This window comes from Convolutriloba macropyga, chromosome 7 (genome assembly GCF_964194025.1).
Source record: "Convolutriloba macropyga chromosome 7, txConMacr16.3, whole genome shotgun sequence".
NCBI lineage: Eukaryota > Metazoa > Xenacoelomorpha > Acoela > Convolutidae > Convolutriloba > Convolutriloba macropyga.
Window position 1 is genome coordinate 34176385 of NC_134474.1, and position 14668 is coordinate 34191052.

Consider the following 14668-nt stretch of genomic DNA (forward strand, 5'->3'; position numbering starts at 1 on the left):
ATTTCAAATACTTATTCAAAACTTGGAATTTGTACTCAAATATTTCAATAATTTATCTAGCACTTTTATAAATTTAAAATTTTATCCAATCTTTACATAGCTCAACATTGGTCAAAGCCTTTGAAGCCACATCAAAGGTATTTATTAACTGTAGCGCTCCGGAAGTGTTCAGTAATCATCAGGGGCCTCCAAAAATTGGACTATCTCTTGAACAATGACCAGCCCTTCTTTCGAGCCAGATACAATGTGATGAGGGATAAAGTAAGAGCACCTGCTGTGAATACAATGACGTTAGAGGCAGTGAAGAGAGTACTGTCGCTATTTCTGGATGATGTGATGAGGGAGTTTGATTGCAAGGATGCTGCCGCTTTGGTAAGCGCTTTCCGCTCTGCGTCAGGCTCCACCAGCAGTTGGCACGAGGGTCCGGTTCGAAGAAACAGAGAGACCGCTTCGTTGTGGGTTACGTTTCGTACTGAGATACCGTCAATTTCAAGAATACGGTCACCTTCCTGAAAAAGTTAACATAGTATAAACAGATTGAATGAAATCAAACTCAACAATGGGGCTACATTGATGCCATAAACATACTTTTAATCTACCATCAGTATGGGCAGCTGCACCTTCTTTTAGACGAGTAACAAAAATTCCAGTATCTCCTGGTATGTGCTGATTGTCATATCCCCCTCTGATATGGAACCCCAGTCCCTTCTGTCCTTTGTCAAGAACTATAGTTTTGGTGTCTTCCGAAGACATCTCCAATCTGCAAATAGAGTAACTTTAGTAATAGATGCAAGTTGACGTTATCTCTGTAACATTGATGTAAGAATACAAGCTTCATATAAGTTTTTGAATTTTTCAAGAGGCTGTTGACAGGTATCTGGCTTTATTAAAAAAAAACTTAATTCTGACTGTGACAGGACAGAAAACAGACATAGCACTTTGTCATCTGTAATATTTCTCCTGTTCTGATGAGGCTTTGAATCGCACAAGATCAATTTCCAATAACGGTGGGAATATAGGAATACTATCATGAATTCGATAGAAGTACTTCAAGGCCACGGAATTGGTCGCGAACTTTTTCTGCCTGTAGTGGTGATTATAAGACAGTCTGAAGAAAAACATAGATGCCAACATAGACGACCCCCAAAATAGCAAGCTCGTTTTTGCGATCGAGCGACTCTTGACATGCGAGCTTGTTCTTTTCAAGGGATCCATAATCAAAAAGATACCTGAAGCAGTTTTCCGTTCATAAAAAAATCCGGGTCTTTTATAGCCCACCCATTATGGAATAAATAACATGATTGGGACTATAAGTTAAAAGACCAATAAGCTAGCTAGCATGAGAAAGACCCAAAATGCTTGCAGAATCCTAACAAACGACCTGAGAACGTTTCACTTAATAGCCGTGAGCGGATATATACCAGGAGGCACGAGCTAAAAACTAACTTTGAAACACCAAGTCATAATGTTGATTAGAGATGTAATTCAATGGTTAGGAAATGGATAACTTTTTCACGGTAGCAAAAAAAAGATTTTTGAAGCAAATCTCACAAAAGTTTCAACTGTTGACAAGGAACAACAGTGGGCAAAGGGTAGCCCAGGCATATCGTGCCAAAGTAACTTTAACTCAAGGGTGAAACACCAACACTGGCGTCAGTGAAGCAAGCTGATTTGTTTGCTTCTCTGACCTCCCACCACAGCACCACCAACACTACACAATCAATATTAACTGAAGGCGGAAAACCGCACAGTTTTTTCTGGTGACCCCCCCCCCCCTTAACAATGCTCGAACGTGCAACCTCAAGGCAGAGGCACAGACAGAGACCACGAATTAACCACAAAGACCAAGACCCCCTTCCTCCCCCCTCACCGGACAATAAAGACCCCCCAGCACAGTCAACATTTCAACAACACAAAACACAAAGCAGAATACAAACCGCCTAACAGCCATGCCGAACAGAACCATGCAACCCCCGTTTTGAAAGCACTCGATCAAATAAAACTAAATTAAATTGGATCTTGTGAATGGTAGCAAACCCTTGAGCTGATCGCTCAAAATCCTTTCTACTCTTAATCAGGGTATGTGGGAAAAATTGCGAGGAACCTGCAAACCATGAGCGAATTAGCCTAATTTTTGTGATAAATTTATTAAATTGTCTCCATTTTGCAACCGGGAGGCTATTTAATTTTGTTTTAGCTCGTGATTGTTGTTATTAACTGAGTCATAAGAGGCCGGTCATTGTTTGGGTAGCCCAAATTTGTGGGGATATCAGATTCTGGCGGAAGAATTCGTATCTGGAACAAACATCTCGATTTGAATTATTCTATTTTTTGGCGTGAGGTTTCTCCGCATCTGCTCGATCGATTCACTTAGCTGGTATTATTCGAAGAACTTAATCCGTTGCACGTTAGAAAAGTTTACAGCTCAAACATTTGGCGTGATTGTTCTCCGTATCTATTTGATCTGCTTGACTGACCTTGCAAAAGTTTTTAACTTAAGTTAATGGATTATTTTAAAAGCTATTTTGTGTTTAATAAACCCTCTTCTGCCAGATTGAAGCCGCTTGTGGGCGAACTCCTTTGATGCCCTTTTATGTTTTCCTTCAAAAAGGGCATCTCCGCCACCGCCACCACCCCCAGAAGGGTTTTGTGAAATTTGTTTACAGCGATGCAGTGCCCAAGTCGGTACCCACTGTGTTAAGTGTAAAACGGTTTACGTCCACCTTACGTGTCTGGGCATTACGAAAAATTCAAAATTAGTGGAATGATTTTTTGGTCCTTTAAGAAGTGTTTGCCAATTTTCGCTGCAGAGATGCAGGTTCTGGATAGAATTTCTTTAATTGAGCAAAAACTAGAAGGCATCGATGCTCTTATTTGGGAGGTTTCTTTACATCGAATTCAAATAGCTACGAAAAAAAGCCGAATTTTCCGTTTCTTAAAGAAGAAAAGACGGGGTTCCTGAGAACCCGAAATGACATCAAATTGAGTTATAAAAGTGAATTAGGTAGTAGAAAAACAAAAAATCGACGATTTGACTACAGAAACAACACAACAAAGGTTAAGACCTTCTAACGAATCATAGGCTGGTACCAATACGAACACATCGGTAAAATCGGGTGTGAAGAGACCTCATAAGCGCCGTCAAATCTATGTCGGACAACTTAGCCAACATATCACTGTCACATAAATGAAAAAATACTGTGATGCAAACGGCATTGCACTCCTTCATGTTCGTCAAATTTTAAGACTAAAATCACAGCTTAAGTCATTTTATTGTGTTTTTAATTTTGAAGATGAAAAAGTACAGTCCCCTGATTTTTGGTGTGAAAATGTTACCGTATCAAGATTATATCTGATTGAGCCAGCCCGTGAATGGCTGAAAAACGTTGAAAAAAATGACTACAATATAGATTTTCTGACAACATTGAAAAACGAGTAAGAAACAAGAAAAAAGAACTGAATGCTTTATTACAAATCAATGGGATAGATATTGGAATATGTGTCAAATCAAGGATTAGCGATAACAGAGATGATAATTTCCTTTTGCAACAATGTTGCCCCTCTGGTTCTAAGTTTCACAGTGCACCGCGGATCAATAAAAGAGATGGAGGAATTTGTTTATTCAATAGGTCAAATATTCAATTATAAAATTTTGAAAGTCAATCTTCAGAGCCCCTCGAATGCTGCTGTGCAACCTTGAATACTCAGGCAACAATTTTTTTCGTAGTCACCGTGTACAAAGTGCCTTGAGGAAAAAATCAGGCTGCTTATTGATAATTTTAATAATTTCCTGGAAGATAAAAAATTACGCTTTGATAGAATTGTTATCCTAGGCGATTTCAGCTTTTGCCTGAGTGTCAACAGTTCTCTGTATTTTTTATTGAAGAACTTGCGCGTCAAATGCCAAACTCACAAATCCGATAGCTTCCTAGATCATGTTATATCGTCGGACGAAATTATGGTTTATATAAAATTGAACACTTTTTTTGACTTTGAGTGTGGATAAAGCCTAGAATGACTATCTGGCAGCAGAAGAAAATATATTGAATGATCACCTACAGCTTAAGACTAAAACCTTGTTTGAACATAAATGCCCGTTTTATGACGATGAATTGTTTTTCTTGAAGAGGAAGAAAAAGAGCAATTATACCGAAAGACCCGAAGCGTTGATTTGAAAGCGCATTTTGAAATAAATACCAAAATCTATTTTGATAAGTTTCTATTTTGATAAAAAAAGTGTTATTCATCAACAATGCCTTGTATGAAAAATGCACACGTTGAAAGTAAGCGCTATTGAAATCCTTACTTGGTAAAGAAGAGCAGAAACTTTCAAATTATGAAAATAAAGAAACTCTTGCCAAAGATTGTATTAAGTATTTTATTTCAAAATTTGGGGAAAATTATTGCATCAATTCAGGCAGCGGAGTGTCCAGAGACCATTCCGTTGACAAATAAGCAATTATGCCCCTTCACTCTGTTATCCCTGAGCGATTTGAAGAAGCTGCTTACAAATTCAACGACTAGTAAATCAATGCTAGACTGGATTCCGACAAGGATAGTAAAATCTTTTCCTAAAGAATTGCTTTCAGTAGTTTTGAACCTCATCAATTTTTTTTCTGGCGAAGGAAATTCTCCTTCAGGCTCTTAAACAAGCAGTTGCTAAACGTTAATATAAAAACGTTAATCTTGATTCTGAGCATTTTGCAAATTATCGACCAATATCAAGCCTCAGTTATACATTGCACTTATTAGAAAGATCAGTTCTTTTACAACTAACCAATCACCTTCAGATCAGTGCCTTGTTTTGTGCTTATCAAAGTGCGTATAGAAAACTTTACTCTACAGAAACGGCCCTTCTAAAAGTTACCATTGACTTGTTACTTAATTTAGAGCTAAAAAGAAGAGCACTTTATACATTGGAATTGTTATCTCGCCAGCTTTTACTGGATCATAATATACTTCTATTCATTCTCGACGTTAGCCTTGGATTCTGAGTTTCTGTTGACCGTTTCCTAAAATTCTATATGAGTGGTCGATCTCAGAAAATATTATTAAAAGATGTGTTGGCTTCGGAGCGGGAAATTACAACTGACTACCTAAATAATTGGTTTTATCTGCTTTTCTCCTGTTATTCAATCCCATTGGAGCTCATATTTAAACAGCTAAATATAAACGATCATTTCTATGCGGACGATACCGATATTTACTTTGTCTATGAGGAAACGGTGACTCAAGAGAATATTGATTTGATTATTAGCACCTTGCGGAAAAGGTTTCGTGGCGCCAAACTGAAATTAAATTTTGGTAAAACAGAATTTATAAAAGTAGTAGAAAAAACATTTTTTCAATGCTAATCTAAAACTCCCTATGGATTCCAAACAATCAGATCACGTTAATTTTCTTGGCTTCGTTTTGGATGACAGGATTTTGTTTACAAAGCAAATCAGTTCAGTTACTTCTGCCTGCTACTATATGCTACGGAAGATCTATTCTATCAGAGACACAGTTGGCAGTGATGTCCTAGTAGAGTTGGTAAGAGTTATGATTATTTCGCGGCTTGACTACTGCAACTCACTTTGTTATGGATTACCTGCTGTACTTCATGGGAAGTGACAACGGATAATGAATTGTGCATGCAGGTTGATATTTCGACTGTCAACCAGAACACCAATTCCAAGATTCATCTAGCAGCTACACTGGTTGCCTGTGCAGAAACGTGTGTTGTTCAAAAATTTATTTTCCGCCATCGCCTTATTCATCATCCTCAACGAGTTGCATTGTATCTTAGCTCTCCTGTGTCTCGCAAAGATAAAGTTATAAGATGCCAGTATCTATACAACATTCAAATTTCTGTACTTAAAACTAACTTTGGAAAAAAGATTTTCAACCATGCAATTCCTCATGAGTGGAACAGACTGCCGTTTGAATTGAAGGTGATGACAGACGAGCGGACTTATAGAAAAATTTTTAACATTTTTTATTCAGAATGTTTTATATTGTAGCACTGTTGAGTTTTTAAATGGTGCCTAAACCTATAAAAACTTTATTAATAATAATAATAATAATAATAATAACAATAATAATAATAATAATAATAATAATAATAATAGTAATATTAATAATAATAATATTAATAATAATAATAATAATAATAATAATAATAATAATAATAATAATAATAATAATAATAATAATAATAATAATAATACTAATAATAATAACAATGATAATAATAATGATAATAATAATTATAGAAATAATAATAATAATAATGTTATTAATAATAAAAATAATAATACTAACAATAACAGTGATAATAATAATGATAATAATAATATTAATAATAAAAATAATACTAATAATAATAATAATAATAATAATAATAAAATTAAAAATAATAATAATGAAAATAATAATAATGATAATAATAATAAAAATAATAATAACAATTATAATAATAAAAATAACAATAATAATAAAAATTTATTGACAGTGGGACTACTAAAACAGCAAAAAATGTTCATCAAGAGGCAGCGGAAATGTTTTCCGAGTTCGAGGAAACAAGTTACGAGTTGATTTCACAGCTTGACGACGATCAGCTCGAGAATTACATCGGCAAAGTCACTGACAGCTGGAACACCATCGGTCACATGGAAACTAAAATTCAGAATCACCCTTCGCAAGAAAACACCACAGCAAATTTCAACTTACAAGACAACAACGAGACAAAAGTAGCAGTCAATTCGTCAGATAATAACTCAACAACGAACAACAACATCAACACTAGAACAATTAGACAACAGCAAACATCCTTTAACGGTAACCTACATAACGAACAACCAAAAACAAGCAATTCTGCTCAACGTGAAAACCTCAACAGCTTGTGGTTTGACAGACTAGCTTACTCAAGCAACCTAAACGACCAGCAGAACAGAGTAACCGCAATGGGCGACACACAAACATTCAATCAGCCAACAGTACAACTACCGCCATTGTCAACAACGTTTTCACAACCAGTTCCGTTCTATACGCTTTATGTTGAAGCTCTTCCAAAGATTGATATCAATAAGTACAACGGTGACCCGAGCAAATGGGCCGATTGGTACAGCCCTTTCAGCTTTCAGCTTCATGATTGGAGACACTCATGTGAGGGATGGACAGAAGATCGCCTATCTACAGGGACTTGTGATTGGAAAAGCCAAAACAGCAATTGAAGAATTTGCTTGCAACGGACTCCGGTATAGGGATACAATAAAAGAGTTGAGACAGCGTTTTGTGTACTCAAAATGTCATTATCAGCAATTTATTGGAAAAAATGAATAATTACAGGCCATCAACAACATCTCTTCCTTGGACAATCGTCCTGTGACTTCCACGATGATATCCATCAGTTATTCCATTGCCCAACGTTTAAAGCAAAGACTACAGATGAAAGACTTCAAACGAATTACCAGTTGAAACTTTGCAGAAACTGTCTGGGATTAAACCATCGAGCCAACAACTCTCCTTCAAACTCAAATTAGAGGGAGAGAGGATGCGGACAACGACACAACACTATGCTACACGGTGCCAACAGCAGATACAGACGAAAATTGACCTCATTTGTTCAAACAAACTCTTAATTGAACAACTCGAGAGGAAATGGCAACTCATTTGTGAACATCAGCAGCAAGGATACAACCACAACAAAAGACAATACAGCAACGACTAAAACAACAAATCTCCTCGATGTTATGCCAATTATTTTACATAACAAGGAGAACAAAGTTAGGACATTCTATGCGCTTTATGTTGAAGCTCTTCCACAGATGGATCTTAAGAAGTTGAAGGGTGACCCGAGCAAATGGGCCTATTGGTACAGCCGTTTCGGCTTTCAGCTTTATGATTGGAGACACTCATCTGAGTGATGGACAGAAGATCGCCTATCTACAGGGACTTGTGATTGGAAAAGCCAAAACATAAATTGAAACTTTTGCTTGCAATGGACACCAGTACAAAGAATGGATTAATGAAATAGCACATGAACTCTCAACGCATCAAGGGCGAAACGGCACTAACCTTAACACTCCCAGTGACCACATCAACAAAACTTTATCACAAAAGGAACACGACAATTTCAGCAACAATCAACACATCCGATCAGGGAGCAACAGCAGCAACAACACCCAACACAGAACATAAAAAACTTGAGCAACAACAACGTTAACATCAAAAATAACAACAACAACAACAACAACAACAACAACAACAACCAATAATACCAGCCGAGCACAACGCAAGTGTTTCAAGCAACAGGAGGAAGCAAAACCAACAATCAGCTTCTGTCTTGTCACTTCAACGATGGTATCCATCAGTTATTCCATTGCCAAACGTTTAAAGCAAAGACTACAGATGAAAGACTTCAAACGAATTACCAGTTGAAACTTTGCAGAAACTGTCTGGGGTTAAACCATCGAGCCAACAACTCTCCTTCAAACTTCAATTAGATGGAGAAAGGATGCGGACAACGACACAACACTATGTTACACGGTGCCAACAGCAGATACAGACGAAAAACTGACCTCATTTGTTCAAACAAACTCCTAATTGAACAACTCGAGAGGAAATGGCTACTCATTTGTGAACATCAGCAGCAAAGATACAACCACAACAAAAGACAATACAGCAGCGACTAAAACAACAAATCTTCTCTTTGTCATGCCAATTATTTTACATAACAAGGAGAACAAAGTTAGGACATACGCGTTCATCGACCCAGGAAGCAGCTTGACAATACTTCTCTCGGAGACAGCTGATGAATTTCGTTTTCAGAAAGAAACAAGTCAACAACTTGTTTTGGAAGGAGGCAACGGAACGGACACAAAAATATGTTACCCAACATCAACAGAAAATTTAACTTTGAAAGACGACGAACGCTGCAACCTCACATAGATTTATGTTGTGCAAAACATCAATTTGCCAAAGTTGATGGTGCGTCCGGGGGACATTGTTAGGAAGTAGGACCATATTAAAACATGTCAATATTCCAACTATGGATAATCTCCAAGTCACAGTATTGATTGGAACCTACAGGTAGGATTTCAAAAAGTGACTCACAAGGCTACTCAAAATAGCAAAATCTATCGTACATTACAAAAACACTTTCAATTGGAAAAATTTAGGTTGGTAGGATTAACAGGAAGACAGATTCTTGACAGAAATTTGGTAGGTTTTGGAATTCAAATGCACCGTTAAGCCCCTTGTTGCTTGTTGCTCCACAGCAGAGAGTTTAACCATCAGGATAAAAGTATTTTTTATATGTAGATGACACTAAAACAGATTAGTTAAAACCAAACGCCAGAGGTAAAAAGTACTGGAAAAAATTTGGTAATCCGACAAACGATAATTTGGAGAAAACAGGCTTGAAATGCGCATGAGGTGCAAAGTAATGGTAGGTTTAGGTGAGGTAGGGAACACGGGGAGAATCACTTTGTCATCAACAACTTTCAATGAACAGCCCAGCATCAGAAAATTTCCAAAAATCATTCAGTATCTGACATTCCCCAATCAGCCAGTCAAAAATGGGATTCACAATTGTTGTTATTGTTCACAATCAAATGCAATCAGCAAAAAAATACCATTCAACTTTCAGGCATACAGTTCTTTCATATAACTCTCTAAGCAACCGTTGACGACCAGTACACAGAAACAATCTACAGACGACACAGAAAAAGGACATTAACAAAAATTTTACGACAATAACAAACACATCATCAAGAATTATTTCAGCATTAGCAGCTGCATTTTTCGAACAGCAGTCAACGAATTCTTCAAACGCAGACATCTTCAAAGTCAGTTCAGACATACTTGGAGATATGGACAAGTCCATAGCATCAAGATCAGTGTTTTATTGAGGACACAACTCAATACATTTTCAAAGGAATCATCAGCAGTTGAAGCAAGAATATCCAATTTCGCTAAATCAAAGACAATAACCAAAAGAAAGAAAATACGACAAGACGCCGAACAGCAACTTCCAGCAGACTTCAACAACAGCAGATTGACTACAACTTTTAGGAATTCTGGTGTCAAAAAATGGAGCGGAGTGTACCATGAGGCACGTGCTAGAAACTGTAACTTTGAGACACCAAGCCTTAATTTTGACTATAGAGATGTACTTCAATGGTTAGGAAACTGATGACTTTTTCACGGTAGCAAAAGAAGATATCTGAAGCAAATCTCACGAAAGTTTCAACTGTTGACAAGGAACAACAGTGGGTAAAGTGTAGCCCAGGCATTTCGTACCAAAGTAATTATAGATCAAGGGTCATTTGAACCTTTCAAAACTGGCGTCAGTGAATCAAGCTGATTAGTTTGCTTCTCTTACGTCCGGTTACAGCACCACCAAAACTATACATTCAATTGTAACTAAAGGCAGAACACCGCACAGGATAAAAACAACTCTGTAAGTCTCACAGAACTTTACGCCGCCGCCGATCCCTTGTACATTCTGTTCTCAAGCGCGCATACTTGCTGCGTTGTCATGAAACCATGGACACAATGTCGCAGACGCAGTAGTAGAAAAAGACTCATTTCTGGTTTAAAGAAGAACAAATATTTAAAGTTCAAGAACAGTGAAACTATTAAAACAAACAAAATTGAACAGCAATGTTTAAAGGTACATTTAAAAAATTTACCACAACGGTTGAGCACAAAAAATAAAGTACTGGACTGGGTTCAATTTTCGCGGGTAGAGAAAACAAAAAGAGATAATTCTCAAAGTAGAAAAAGATATATATATATATATATATATATATATATATATATATATATATATATATATATATATGTATATATATATATATATATATATATATATATATATATATATATATTAACTTGAAAAAAACAAGACCTCATTGCAAAAAAATGCACCAAAAACTAGGAACTACAGGCACAAAACCAATGCAACTTATGATTTTGCAATTGTTTACAAAAAAGCACACCAATTCGCCCCATTTTATCTATTCCAAGATGTCCTTATCACAATTTTTAACACTTTTGACAAAATTTTCAAAGTTGCCGGGAGCCAATATCCAAAATTCGTGTCTGATAGCAAAACTTGAATTCTTGAGATTGAGGCTATTGAGCAAATGATATCATTAGGTGTTTAAAGTTTATGTACTAATGTTCTTCCATTGTACCATTCAAGTCAGGTTTTCTGGTCGAAAGGCGTTGCCTCTGGGACCATCTCATCGTGCCAATCCACATCTCAAATGATTGTGTGGAGATCAACCTAGTGCTTTTGTAGTCTTCTTTTAAAGATGTTTGACGGAGGCTGGATGTAACCTTGTTAGTCTTCATCCACTCGCGCAGCGAAGCAGTTCCGTCTGCTTTCGATTCTTGCTTTTTTAAACACCTTCTTCTGGTTTTCTCAAGTAGTTTCGGCGTTAGGCTCAAACAATCTTTCACTTGCAGTGCTGTCGCAAAACTGGTTTGTTAGCTTATACATTTCTATCATGTGTCCACTTTTTCGTCCGTAAGCAAGGGTTGGAGGATTCAGTACCCTTAGTGTCGATTCGTAGTCCAACTCACTCAATTGGCTGACTAATTTCGTGGCTCTCCTTTAAGCATTTTCGATCAGGTTGACATGTTTTCTCATGTGCGGATACTGAACTTGATTGCAATATTAAATTTGGGTTTGAATGACTGACTTGTAATTACTGCTGAAAACACTTACTGTGATGTTCAAGCATATTTCGTCAGGGCAATGATTCCATTGGTTGCTTTAATCTTGGTGGTAAAATGCTTGTCAATGTCTAGTTTAATGTCTATCCAGACAACCAGATTTCTTTCCGCGTTGGCTAATTTAAATTAACATCATATAGGGCGTACTTGGGTGTTGGTAAAATTTGGCGCTGGTGACAACACTCCCAAAATTGAAAGATCAAAAGCGTATCCCGTGAAACATCTTTTAAATTGAACCCAAAATATGATGAACTTGCTTTCCTTAACTTGACAACCAGAGAATTTAATAAAACTATTCACAGTTCGGAAAACAATAAGTCTTTTCATTGCTCGGGTATTGGTCTCTGTATCTCTGCTTCTATCTATAACAAACAGGGCTGTGATTTTGTTGCACTGTTATTTAGCACCTACTTATGATTGAATAAGTCTGTTGAAGCCCTATATAAGGGCTACATTATGTGATATCATATCAACTCTATTAAATCACATAAAGAGTAATTTATTGTTAATAGTTCCTTTTTCCAACTTAAATTATGAAATTAACCTACGCAGTGTTTGCTTGAGAAGGTGGCTTTCAAATGCAAAAGTTCTTGTGTATTCTCCAATATCAGCAGGGTTAACGTTTAACGTTAAAATTTTTAAAAAGAATTTTCCAACCTGATGGGCTAGAAAACATTGAAGCCGTAGAGATAATTTAAAATGAAAATAACTTCACGTTTTGTTCTTCTTTAACTTTGTACCACCAACTACATTCCTCAACTTCCACGGTAATGTATTCTTTGTTTTTCAAATAATCTTTTCTCAGTTGGTCATGTTGTCTCTTTCAATTTCCTCAACCAAAAAACTTGCTCTATATTCTTGGCAGGGGAAAAATTGAACAACTCACCGCCTCAAATATTGTGCTACAAAGAGAAGAAAATCCATCAACGCTAAACCAATCAATTGTTTTTCATTTCAGTATTATAGTGACTCCCTATTTCACACCGGTATAAGGCAACTGTACTTGTTAAAAAAAGATTCTCAAATGATTGAGATATGTGAATCTCAGTCCCGGAATTTTTACAATTTGAATTAAACTCCCAATGCGTGTAAGGTCTAGAAGGCAAGTCTTGACGCATCAATTCCCATAAAAGATCGGCAATGGTTTCCTCAATTTTAATGTAGGTCCAATTAAATATTTGTTTCCAAGTAAAAACCATTGATAGGCCAGAAGTCATATCTTCTAGTAACTTATCGTTTAGATGGTTGCCAGCTTCAACAAAAAGCAAAACATTTGTGATTCGATGATGTGTGTCGACAAATTTTTCCTGGAGTAGTCAAATTGCAACAAGGTTTGAAATGTTAATAACTTTCTTGTGATAAAATTCTTGCATCTTTTTTGCATCGTTTCACGCCTGAGAACAACATTTTTGACAACTTGACGAAATCTCTGAATTTAGAATTTAGTTTTTGCTGCCCAACAAATCAAGATAACGATACTTACATCACTTTCATCTTCTTCCAAATGTTTTTTGAGAGATCCCAATGTGCGATAGTTTTGCGAAATATGTCACATAAGCCATTTAAAACCAGTCAAGAAAGTTATCACATCCAAGATAGTTTAGATTTTCAAGGAGCTGAATTTCTCCCAGCTTGAAGGAAACAACAGGATTTGGTTTTTAATGAAGATTATTATAGATATCCTCTCGTAAATATGATATGTTAGAACATAAATCTTAAGAACATTTAAATTGCATCCGGCTATTGAATCTAGACAGAGCTAAAGTGTTTATGAAATTCACAAAGTATAGGTGAGAAAACTGATCTTTTTGCATGTGGGGAACCGTGGTAACATGTCGCCCTGTTCCTCTTCCTCAACACATTAGTCTTGGAACCCAAATTAAGGAGAATTTTTGCCCGCTCATTCATTTTCTCAACCACAGATTAAAGTTGAGCTTTAATTGGGTTTCGAATAGACGAGAATTTTGTCTGCATTTTGGCTTTATCTTTACTTATTAGTTCTTCTAGAGTTGAAGCAAACAGTACAATCAGAGATTTATGTCATTGTTATAGATGAACAAAGGTTATCAATCAAATTAGAGGATTCAGGGATATATAATTGTTTAAATGATTCAATTCAGGTCGTTTCAATTGTGTCTTCCAACTCATCACAGGAAGGGAATTCAATATAAAGTTTACAGCAGTCAAAATTTGCGAACATTTTGCGAACAATTCCCAATGCGACAAGTTTATCAAACAAGATCTTGCGCAAAGTGTACAGTGGGATACAATTGTTGTACTCTGTATTGGTACAACGTTTTTTATTGGTTGGTGTTTCTACAATGCTGAATAACAGTAACGGAACTAGGACGGCAGAATCGTTTAAGGAACGACCGTTGAACGTCGTGCAAATAGCGAATATGGCAGTTGTACAATAGCAAATCCATTTATTTCTCCTACGTTTCAATACTGAGCCTAAAAACTTCATCAAAAAAATCTCCGTCTTCAATGTCATGATTTTAATTAGAAAGATGGTGTTCTGTTTCATCTTCAACAAATTCGAGTTGGTTCATCAATACTCCTCTAGAAGTATCTAAGTGACAACTTAATTAAGAGTATCACAAGCGAAGTCACTAAATAAATTTTACTACTGTCACCTCTAGCTCTGCTGATCGAAACCAATTGACAACTAAAGCTCGGAATAAGCTGCAATAGCTATTGTGAATCTTTTCTGGTCTAATAGATACAAGACAATTTATACCTGACCGTCCAACTAATTGTTCAGGAAGAGTAGCATCAATACGCACTAGTGGAGTATTATTGAGAAAACCAAAGGAAATGGTAACATTTGAAAAAAGGTCAAATCTCACATTTGTTTCTTCCTCTCTTGAGTACAAGTCAAAATCTATTCTCTCTACTCTATCCTGAATTGAGAATCGGTATTCAACCGTATTTACCTTTG

General features: G+C 36.4%; 1 protein-coding gene across 1 annotated transcript in view; it reads right to left on the reverse strand.

The window, feature by feature from the left end:
• Positions 1-8: 8 nt before the first annotated feature.
• LOC142342808 (synaptojanin-2-binding protein-like) overlaps positions 9-14668 on the reverse strand; it is a 277612-nt gene continuing 262952 nt past the window's right edge. The window contains exons 2-3 of the mRNA XM_075394387.1: positions 589-762; positions 9-509 (exon numbers count right to left, since the gene is read on the reverse strand). Coding sequence (XP_075250502.1) covers positions 201-509; positions 589-753 — 474 coding nt within the window. The 5' untranslated portion in view covers positions 754-762 and the 3' untranslated portion in view covers positions 9-200. The remainder of the gene's footprint in view (positions 510-588; positions 763-14668) is intronic.